At 37.1% G+C, this 12,244-nt stretch overlaps 1 protein-coding gene across 2 annotated transcripts in view; it reads right to left on the bottom strand.

Moving 5' to 3' along the window:
- LOC131070499 (uncharacterized) overlaps positions 1-11,497 on the bottom strand; it is a 42,222-nt gene extending 30,725 nt beyond the window's left edge. For both annotated transcript variants that reach the window (XM_058006063.2, XM_058006064.2), the window contains exons 1-2: positions 11,345-11,497; positions 11,066-11,240 (exon numbers count right to left, since the gene is read on the bottom strand). In XM_058006063.2, coding sequence (XP_057862046.2) covers positions 11,066-11,240; positions 11,345-11,415 — 246 coding nt within the window. In that variant the 5' untranslated portion in view covers positions 11,416-11,497. The remainder of the gene's footprint in view (positions 1-11,065; positions 11,241-11,344) is intronic.
- Between the last annotated feature and the right edge of the window lie 747 nt (positions 11,498-12,244).

Below are 12,244 nucleotides of genomic sequence, written 5' to 3'. Positions count from 1 at the left end.
AGTTTACACATTAAACATCTTATTTACAATGCAGATTACCTTTCTATCATACCTAAACCTTTTCTGAAGTGATCAACCTTCACTCTGGAAAGTGGTTTGGTCAGAATATCTGCAGTCTGATCTCCTATACTAACATATTCCAATTTGATCACATTTTTGTCTACCATGTCTCGTACATAATGATATGAAATCTCAATATGCTTAGATCTGTCATGAAATACTGGATTTATAGAAAGCTTTATGCAGCTCTGGTTGTCACAGTGGATGACAGTGGGTTTCATGGGTTCACCAAATAGTCCCACAAGCAACTTCCTAAGCCATACTGCCTCTCGAGCAGCCATGGAAGCTGCAATATACTCGGCCTCAGTGGAACTCTGTGCTACAGAAGATTGTTTTCTGTTGATCCAAGAAATCATAGCTGATCCTAAACTGAAGCAACACCCTGAAGTGCTTTTCCTGTCAGTCGCACTCCCAGCCCAATCTGAGTCTGTAAATCCGTGTAGGTCTAGATCGACTTTCTCATATGTGAGACCAAGGTTTAGAGTACCTTGTAAGTATCTCATAATGTGTTTCACTGCAATCAAGTGGATTTCCTTAGGCTCACACATAAACTGACTTAAGGCATTGACTGCATAACAGATATCTGGCCTTGTATTCACCAAATACATCAGAGACCCAATCATCTGTCTGTAGAGAGTAGGGTCAGTGGATTGTGACTCTACTGATGCTTCCTTAAGTTTATGTAAATTTGTTTCCATGGGAGAGGTCATAGGTCTGCAGTTATGCATTCTGAATCTCTTCAAGATGTCCAAGGTATACTTTCCCTGGTTTAGTATAATATTTTCAAAATTTTGCCATATTTCCAAACCTAGGAAGTAATGAAGGAGTCCCAAGTCTTTCATATCAAATTCTTTAGATAAATCTTTCTTACATTGATTTATGAGGTGATCTTCTCCTGTGATTAGTAAGTCATCAACATATAGAATCAATATTAACATATCACCTTTATTTTGTTTGTAGTAGAGATTTGGATCTGCATCATTTTTAGAGAAGCCTAGTTTAGAGAGATAGGTGTCAATCTCAATTCTTTCATACCGGGCCCTGGGAGCCTGTTTAAGCCCATAGAGAGCTTTCTTGAGTCTGCACACATGAGACTCTGTACCCTGAATTTCAAATCCTTCAGGTTGCTCTAGGTAGACTTCTTCTGAGATCTCACCATTAAGAAATGTTGTTTTGACATCCATCTGGTGGGTGCATCTCCCACCCCTTTGTTGTTGCAATGGCTAGTACTGTTCTTACTGAGGTATATCTGGCCACAGGTGCAAAGTTTTCTTCATAGTCTATTCCTTCCCTTTGAGAGAACCCTCTAGCTACAAATCTGGCCTTGTGCTTTTCAATACTGCCATCTGCAGCATGTTTGATTTTAAAAACCATTTTGATGAAACAACTGATTTCTTAGTAGGCCTAGGAACGATCTCCCAAACATCATTCTTCATAATAGACTGATACTCTTCAGACATGGCATCCTTCCATACTTGATGTTTAAGTGCATCTAATACATTGTTTGGTTCAGCTTTAGAGAGATCATTCATAAGAGCAACATAGCTAGTGAATTTATTAGGTCTTTTGCTTTCCCTGAAAGTTCCTAAAGGAGCAGCAAACTTTTGAGCTTCTGCTACAGTCTTGGTGGCCCATAGAGGTCTTTTCTTGAGGTTTTCTCTAGGTAGGATTGGAGTTTCACCTATAGTTTCCTCAAGATTCTCCCTCTGAAGCTCAGGAGTAGGATCTTCTTCTATGTTAGGAGTAGGGATATAGATTTCAGGCTCTATTGTTGTACTTAGGGCTCTTTTGAAGGCTAAATCTTCTTCAAAGATTACATCCCTACTAAGTTCAATATTTCTCTAACCATGTATATATATTCTATAGGCCTTGGATGTTTCACTATATCCTACAAGTATTCCTCTTTTTCCAAAAGGTTCTAGTTTTAGTCTTTTCTCTTTAGGTACATGTATATAGACAGGACACCCAAATATCTTAAGGTGGCTGATATCTGGCTTTAGTTTGGTAAATACTTCTTTAGGAGTTTTATCTTCAAGATGTGAGTGAGGACATCTATTTTGTATATACACAGCAGTGTTAGTTGCTTCTGCCCAAATATTGATATTTAGATTCTGATCAAGAATCATGCCTTTGGCAGCTTCTACAATTGTCCTATTTTTCCTCTCAGCTACCCCATTTTGTTGAGGTTTATAAGGTATTGTTAGCTCCCTCTTAATCCCTGAGTTTTTACAAAAATCTTTAAATAGTTCTGATGTGTATTCCCCCCCATTATCAGTCCTTAGGATTTTAATTTTATTTCCTGAGTAGTTCTCCATCAATGATTTAAACTCTTTAAACCTACTAAGGATCTCTTCTAATTCTTTACACTTCAGAAAGTAGATCCATGTTTTCCTAGAGTAGTCATCAACAAATATTATATAATACAAACATCCTCCTAGAGAGGGAACGGACATTGGTCCACATACATCATAATGGACTAACTCTAAAATTTTGTTTGTCTTCCTAGTACTATTATGGAAGGCACCCTTGATATTCTTACCTAGGGCACATCCCTTGCATGTCTCTAAATGATATTGTTGCAGCTTAGGTAAACCTGTGACAAGGTTTCTCATAGATGATAAAGCTCTATAATTCAGGTGGCCTAGTCTTCTATGTCAGACCTCATTTGCATTTGTTGCTTCATGAATTAGGGCTAGGTTGGGCTCTGTGCACAGCTCATAAAAATAGCCTTGTCTTTGACCAATGACTTTAGCTTTCTTGATGGAAGAATTTCTTGGCCAAGCCAACACCTTGTTCTCCATGAAGGTTACTCTGTATCCGTTATCTTCTAGGGCTGATATGGAGACTAGATTTCTCTTGATGGCAGGGACATATAGTACTCCTTCGAGTTGCAATGATATGTCTGTCTTCAGTTTGATGGTGCAGGAACCAATTCCTCTAACTGGATGTGAGGAATCATCTCCGATGGTTACTTCCTCATCATTATCCTCTGTCATGGAGTCTAGCACTTCTCTAAACCCTGTAATGTGTCTAGATGAGCCACTGTCGATCACCCAGGAGTTAGATTTATTTGATGCATGGCTTGTAAGTGTTGAGTAGAGGACATAGTTCTGGGATTCATCTTCTCTTTTGGATTTTCCTGCTCTGGCAAATGTGGCTTGTTTGGCTCTCTCTGGACATTTTGCAACAAAGTGTCCGAACTTATCGCACCTATAGCATTGAATATGTGATAGGTCTCTCTTTGAAGTGTTCTTACCTTGATGACCCTTCCTCTTCCATCTTGTTCAATCTTGATTCTTCTTGGAGACAATCGTCCCTTAATCTTTCAAACTTAGGATACTTGGACCTTGCACTGATGCCTTGGACGAATGTACTCCATCCACTAGGCAACCCGTCTAGAGCAATGAGTGTTAACTCTTTGCTTTGGATCTCGTAATCCAGAGTTGCTAGTTCGTCTCTTAGAATTGATATCTGCATAAAGTAGGCGTTGATTGTCTCCCCCTTGTTCATGGTGATATGATTTATTTCTCGTTTTAATGCCAGAGTTCGACTTGCATTTGATATTTCAAATGTGCTTTCAAGTGCTTTGAATATTTTATAGGTTGTCTGATGTTTTCTTATGATGGGCATTATGTTGTTTCTTACCCCATCAACTATTATTTTTATGGCCTTTTCATTTCCCTCAATCCATGCTGTTTTGTCAGGTTCATTTTCAGGTTGGTCATTTTTAGTTTGAACAAATGAATCCACTTTGTTCTCTTTTAAGATCATCTAGATTCTGAACTTCCAGGCTGAAAAATCATCGCCACCTCTGAGTCTGTCTTCAAATCTGATAGCGTTGGCCATTGGAAAAATGTGATGTAGTATATAAACTTGTTCTTAAATTATTCACAAAATTGAATAGCCTCAAGTTCGATCAACGTGGCTTTGATACCATGTAAATGTTATTGCAATTTCCAATTTAATGAACAAGTTATATGCTAGATGGTGTATTTCAGATTTTGGTATTATTACTATGACAATAATATTATCGTCTTTCTTATCTGCAGGTATGGAGGATGAACATGTATCGATTTCAATGTCATCCCTTTTCTTTTGAATGATGTATATATAGCAAGGCAATCACAATCAAGTGGCACCTTGATCGGACATGTCTTTTGGACATGTCCGACCAAGATGTCACTTAGTCGTGACTGTCTACCGATTCACTTGGTGTTTATGTTAACTAATCGGTGCCAATGTAAATGATAACAGATCGATATAAACACACCCGATAATGAATCAGTGTCAAAGCAAATGATAACATATCGATATAAACACACCCGATAATGAATTGGTGTCAAAGCAAACAAACCTGATAACAAATAGCTTTTAGATCGTAACATGTCGTCGATCTAATCCAATATCAATATCATAATCAAGATCAATGTTACAGTCTGATAAACATATTCAGTTCAGAAAGCATAAATCAGATAATCTAATAGCATAGATGAGTAAACCAAAACAGAATAGAGGAGATTAACGAGTTAGGAAAGTCTTATCTTGCAGAAGCTACTAATGCATTAACATTTGATATAAAATCTTCATCGTGCTTTTTGAAAAGAATAGACATGATTCTTTATCGAGCATTTGTAAGGAATAGGGACTTAATATTTTATCAAAACTTCATACAATATCAATATAGAGAAGGAAAAGATATTTTTCCTCGGGCGTTTTTGTTTTGAGCCCGCAAGGCTTCTCTATGAAGCCAAAAATGCAGAACACGTGAGGATGGAGCAAGGGTATGGCATGACTTCTGGTGGATTTGGAATTTCATCTAGTATTAGGGCGTATCAAGGAGGAAAAACATGTTTCCTGAATACATAAACCGATATGTTTCCTGAATACATAAGCCGATATGAAATGGGAACGAGGCACTTCATTCTTCTTCTTGCGGCGAAAACAAGGGTTTTGCTCTGCATTTTTATCATTTTCAGCCTGCTACTACTTCATATTTTGCTAGAGATTCACCATTACTGCTCTACGTTTTTCCTAGAGTAGAGGTTTGGCAAAAGGAGGGGTGCTGCAGACATTTCTCGTCATTTTCAGGTCATGTAAAGCTTAATCTCTGATGCCTTAGTGCAAATATTTCATTTCTTTCAGCATTAAGAAACTAGAGAATGGGGTTTCCAAGGAATATAAGCTGCTACTGTTTTCTTATTTTCTTTCCACTTGGGTTTTGTTGAAGAAAAATGGAAAGATAATTTTATTCTCCCAAATCTGTTTATATCGATGACTGAGGGTTATATTGTTGACTGAATTTTTCTCATACTATGAGAAGATGCATTAGATTTGTACACGTATATATTTGTATATACATAAAGGTATATATAAACATGTGTGTATAAAAACCTATACATCGGTCTCTGCAAGTCTAATATAAAGTGAGAAAGCATAAAAAGAACCTATACTTCTGATTTTGGATAAGGGTTTGAATAGTTTGCAAATTATAAGGAAATTTATATATTATTTTCTGCTATGACCCTGCTGTTAGCTCCTTCTTAACGGCAGAAGCTCTGTTCTTCATTAAAATTTTCTAGGCAAACTACAATTCTCTGAGTTCTTTAATAGAACTACTGGCTCTGCATTATATCAATGTCTGGTTGTAAAATTTATATCCTCTATTTTATGAAACTTAAACTGTGGCAGCAGCCTTTGTGAAAACTTACGTAAATTAATACAAAACCCCTGCATACGAACTGGTTGTTACGTTTGCTTTAAGAAAATTAAGCTCTAAATCTGAAGCATCTGAAAAAACTTAATGTACATGTGAAGGTGTGGGTACAGGTGTATACTTGTACATGTACATTGACATATACCGGTAAGTATATACCAGTATGGTTTATAACTGGTAATACTTAATGTGTATGTGAAGGTATTTGTACATGTGTATCCTTGTACATGTACATTAACATGTACTGGTAAGAATATATCAGCATGGTTAATAACTGATAATCAGCAGGGTAAACTAGTAAAGATTTATAACCTTACCTCTCAGTTTAGAAAAGGTGCTCTTCCTTTGACCTGAAAAAGAAGATTCCTTACCCCTTAACTGAGCATTTCAGATTTATCTAAGACTGAAATAACATTAAACAGCAGAAACAGGCGAAATTTCTAATTGAGATTACTATCTCTAGTTAATGGAATTAACTAATACCCTAGCCTAGGAAGAAAGAGCCTAGGAAGAAAGAGGGTAGAAGGGCACCGTTGTACTTTCGATGCAGCTAGCATCACCGTTGAGAGATTACTCTCAAAATGCCTAGGACAGCAGAGTCATGTCAGACAAAGTTTATATCCCATACTTATGAGTTGGATGTACAACTGGCGGCTCTTATGCCCCCTATTTTCCCATGCTAGGGATTTTGTTGAGCCATCACAAATCATTGCAATCTTTAATGAGATGAAATAAACAGTAACTTAAAGAGTAATAGAGCCTTTAATTGCAGTCATTAAGGGAGTAATTATGATTTCACTCGCAAGTGTAATCGCAGCTATTTGGATACCTTTGGGGCCAAAGGGGTCCTCCTACCAAAGCGTCAATCAAGATGGTTAAAATATCTTCAGCCTGGTAAGAAACGTCTCACTAGAATAGCATTTCAGAGCTCATTAATGCAGTTGGGCATAATAAACATTATGGAAGTACTTAGACCTTTAGTCAATATTACCTCCATAAGAAAGGGGTTGATAGGCAAGAGAACTTATAACGCTCTTAATGCTTATGGTCCTATGTATAGAAATACGTAGCTTCTTAGCCCAAATGCAGTTGGCATTCAAACAAAGTAAACAATTTCTCTAACAGTATAGCAGCAGCACGAATACTCTCAATACGCACAAAACATAGAAGCTAATGTTGATGAGGGTGATAGCAGTATGTCGTCTATCTCATCATTCCTCACTAAAGTAAGTATTTTGGTTTAAACCATGCTTCAATGGAACTAGAAGGGAACAAATTGTATCTAAATAAATAAGACTTTTAACCTCAGGATGAGGTAGAATACCAGCCGATACAATCAAACATGCCAATCTGTGGTGAACTACTAACGGTTAAGATTCATGTAACCTTCATGTGCAAAAAGGGCATCGTTTGTTAATCATTTGTAACTTAATGGCGGATGCCAGTTAATAAAGGCCAGGTATGGGCTACTTTCCTTGTGCAAATAGCATTGAGACTGTGTGGAATACGAACTATTCAACTATCGTACTTAAGACTAGTATATTTGTACAGAACATTGATTCATGAAAGAAGTAGGACGGTGATTTCTACATATTCATTAAACTTAGATTCATCTTTGTACCCATGAAAGAGCAAGTTGCTAGCTCAAGGGCACAAGTATGTTAACATAAGGTTTGTCAAGAAAGGTTTCATTCTAAAGGTATAAGTCATCTCGAGTTTGTTGACCAGCATGGAAAACTTGAGTCCAAACATGTATGGTAGCCAATGAGCCTCATAGAGTCAGAATGCAGTAGCATAGAGACAGATTTGAGGATTTGGTCATCTTCAGGGATTCAATCCAACCAAGCAGGATGTAAACAATTGACTTCATGTTTTAGCGTGTTTACAATAACCTAGAAACCCTTAGACATAGTGATGTTACTTCTTTAAGCGTCAGCCAATATGTTAATCCAAATACACAATCCAGTCAGAGGTCATACCAGTTAGGGGGAACCTATAGGGTATGACCGACTAGGGATTTGTGTAGGATTATCCACCAGTTCAAATGGCATGAGCTAGATTTCCGTTACCTCCCTGTGAAGGGCCGAGCCAATCCAGTTGGATATGGCACAGGGGACTAGATAGTCCGTGGTTGGGTGAAAAAGCGCCCTGATGACATTTTTCCTCCTCATTGGTATCTTGATAAAGTTATGAAGTTCAGAATGTTAGCATCAGTTAAAATGTACTCTCTAAACCCTCTCTCTCTTTCATTTAATGCAATGTTGTATTTTCTTATTTTACGTTTATGTTTTATTTAGTTCAATGTAATTACTTCCAGTTAATGTTTTCTTTTTTTTTTTTTAAATATCTCTTCCTTTTATGTTAAGTTTGAAATTGATCATGCTAACGGTTATATTTGTAACGGCTAGTTTCGTTTCAGCAAGTTATCTTATGTATAAATGCTTCAGTTAAATTTATGCATGTTACAAAGTGTACCGCATGAAGTGGACTATCAAAAATTTATATGGGAGGCTCGGTATTGAAAAAGCATATCTATTCACCACATCTTAGGTCATATTTTGCAGAAAACATCAAATATGTGTTCCACAACGTTTCAGGATGGGGACTAAGGGATGGCAGGGGACACATTTCGGAGATGGCAGTCCGAAGACCATTTTGGGGGGGCAGCGGAGGGACAGCAATATATGAATTTTTTTTAATATATATATATATATCTATATATATATATATATATATATATATAGAGAGAGAGAGAGAGAGAGAGAGAGATGTCAATAACTGATAAAAACAATATCAACATGTAAATAAATCATGGCAGCAATGGTATAACAGCAGTATAAACTTCAATAAAGTAGTATAACAATATCTTTGGCTTGTTTGAGCAACCTTGTGCATCATCAAGTTTTCTGCATTCTCTAGAGTTATGCTTTCCACTTTACTCTCCTCTCCTTTGGCTTCTGCAACATGCACTTGCTTCTTTGTAGCCCTGCTCTTGCTTGGCCAACAAACACTCATATGCGCAACAACTCACTTGACCACATTTATATTAGGTCCCCCAAAGCCACCTTCCCTATGGCCTACTTTTCCTCTACAGCTTGAAGTTTGCTCATCCTTTGACAAGACTTGTTTCCACAACTACTTTCTACATGCAAGTTTGTCTTCCAATACCCTACTTGCTCTTCCACATCCACCGATTTCTAATGTGCTCTATCATTTGCGGAACAACTTGTCTACTATGAACACTAGTTGGTAGGCCTCTTTTAGAGAATGTATATTAAGCAAATATATTTCATCTATCTATTCTTTTACGAACATTTCCTTCTAGCACATATTTTAGAGCTTCTTGAATAGGTCCATATAAAGTTTTGTGGCATGAACTTTCCCTTAAGCCCTAACCATGCCATCCCAGATTGCAATTTTCTTCTTGTCTTTCCTAAGATACTCACTTTGTAAAAAGTCCCACCATGTAGAATGTCCCTTCAACTTTGTGCTTGCATACTTGACCCTTTGGCAATCTCTGATCGATTAAGCGAGAAATATTCCTCCAACTCAACCATCTAGTCTATCAATTTTTCTGAATTAGGCTACCTAAGTAGGATGGGAGATCAAAACTCAGTTTATTTTAACATTCATAATGGCTCTAGCAAACCTATCTTCTATCATAACTTCCTCTTCAAAGTCTAAGGTCTATTTGTCCAATGACAACAATATCTAAGATCTTGTCCTCGCTAACGTCCTTTGTCACAACCATTTCTCTTCTTTGCACAATCTCCATGGTGTCTAGCTCACCTAAAGGGCTCTCAACATGATAGCGAGGTCTACAAAACACAAAACTCTTCCCTATCTATTGTTTTGTGTTCCCCTTCTTCCTTTGTGGGTTCATCGGAGTTCTAGAGCACTTGCAATGCAAAATATGCACAAATGTACTTTGTTATGTAGCCAACACATCTTTAACTCACAAGAATCATCTTTTGCTCTGATATAGCAGTTGACGCAAATTAGAAGTGGGTAAAATGAACAATTAGCTACCCATTGCTCAAAAATACACAAAGAAGAACAATGAAGAATCAAGATAACAACAATCTATATTATTTACAAAAGATTTGTACATCATATGGGCCACCCCATAATCAAATGAAACCCAACTCATCTACACTACCTAGCCCAATGAATATTCAACCTACATGCAAAGACAATCTACAATGCCTATAAACCACCTTATTCTCACTCTCAACTGTTGCTCCAGCTCTCATATCTACAACAGTTCAGCTTCTTGCGCTTGACTTAAGACTTCAGCAGCCTGTTAACAGATGGAAGTTTCCACTTTTATGTTAACACGGTGGCTAATGTTCCCTCCATATATGGGAACTGAGAGCTCCTTGCCATGCTACATGTTTGCAACTGAAGCTTCAAGAATCTTGGTATTTCAGCTTCCATCATGTGGTCTTGCATATTCCCTTTTATTTTTATACATCTCTGAATGCCACTCAAACACTTTTGACCATTCTAAAGAGTCTAACATGACCGGAAAAGAGTGTTTGTCATTTTCCACCTGTTGGCCAAATAATGGTTCTTCAACATAGCCAGCCTCCAATGCACAGACTGGATCCGACATGGATTTCCTAAGCTTGTGCAATAACATACAGCACTGTGGTGACATGCTTAGCTCTGTGTTGTTCCCCGACAGTTCACTCTGACTTTTACTTAGACAATTTTGCTTCGGCCTGTTTGCCTCATGCGGCACTAATGGCTTACTCAATAGCCTCCACGTTAACATCTTTATAAATTACTCAAGCTTCCAAACACACAACCAAGTAAACATTATAACTCAAAATAAACACTTAAACCAAAAACAGCAATAAGTCCACTAACTAAAATAGAGGAAAATGAAAAGAACTATTTTTAGGTCACCCAAGGCTACTAGACGCCTAGTTCTCCAACATCAATATGGAACGGGCTTGGATCCTTAATGAAGTCACATTCGACTGTACCTTAAAGCGCGTCCATGGTGACACAGAGAAATGGATTTAAGATATGCATTACCATAAGTTTATTCCCTAACTCAAGGTGCTCCATACATGGAAATGGAAGCTGGTCTGTGATGCAAAATTCATTATTTTCCGCCATACCCAAAGCTAATTAGACAAAAGGATTAGGTTAAACATCGGCAGCAGAGCCGATGGAAAAGATAAGTTTCTAAAACAAGACTGAAAAAAAATGACCCTACGGAATTCCAAAATAGACATTATTTTTAATGATCAACTTTTTATTCTTTTAACAGAGAAAACTAACCTTTGGTTCTCTGGTGCGGACTATCTCTGCCCCAGCATATTTAGCAGTAAGGCGTATCATGTAACAGCCCAAAGCTTCATCACAGTGAAAAGTTCCATTATGAGTGCCAACTCTTTTCACTCTACTTTCGTTTTCTTCAACTGACCTTACCGCAGACGTCATTGAAAAACAAAACCTGTTTCAGAAGTAAATGAACAAACTGTCCAAAGATCTCTAGTAGCTTTTCAGCGTATCATATAACCCTGTAAAATTTATTTTATTGAATAAATTTGCACTAACCGTGTGAACAAACGTGGGCGTAACGTGAGAAGGCTTGGCAAAATGCTCCCAACAGTTACCAGAGAGTGCATGTCATATGTGTTGGAGGAGTGGATCCTCACAAAACGAATGTTGATCCCTGTTTTTCCCGGCTTCTTTAAGTAAACTCATTGTCCAATTATATCTGTTTAATGTTTCATTACGAGGTTTAGGTTATTACAAAGACCATGTACATGTAATTGTGAGGGAGTGTATTTCCTTAATTTGTATGTATAAATTGATTCTAATCTTAAATTTAGTGGTTAAAATTGGTTTATTCATTATCTTGATCAGTATTAGTTTGATTTTTGTCAATTCAAACTAGGTGGTATATGACAATCGTATCTTTTGTGTTGCAATATATAACCTAGTTCACCAAAATTCACTTTTGAAAACCTTATTCTTAAGCTACTTTCACAACAATTGATCATTAACCTATCAAACAATATGTCAAATACCTCAAGTTGGATGACTAGGATTGGGCATATAAATAGTTTGATGTCATCAGTTCTCATTGTTGATTTGGAATATCACTACATTAGTGAAGTATTTTAGAAATCAAAAGCTCAAAGACAACCTAATCACAACATAAACATTGCATAAGCTCCATGGCATATCCATGAATATTGTCAACAACATAAGTGATTTGACTAATAGAAAAGAAGTCCCTAATCTTCTTTTTTTCCAAACAACAAATGTCATAGTGTTTTTTCAATACAAAACCAAATCTAGTAGTAGGTACAAAATGCAGCACAACACAAAAGGACGCATAAGTATCAAATAGATCCATAGCAGAAGGACTAGATCCATGAAAAGAATTTAGTCTCGTGATAGGGCACATGGCACGACCTTCTCTTGAATTATTTCACTATGCAACAAAGT

Source organism: Cryptomeria japonica, chromosome 11 (assembly GCF_030272615.1).
Source record: "Cryptomeria japonica chromosome 11, Sugi_1.0, whole genome shotgun sequence".
In the NCBI taxonomy this organism is placed as follows: Eukaryota; Viridiplantae; Streptophyta; class Pinopsida; order Cupressales; family Cupressaceae; genus Cryptomeria; species Cryptomeria japonica.
The sequence above is the reverse complement of the archived record's forward strand: the minus strand, read 5'-3'. Positions and strand labels throughout refer to the sequence as shown.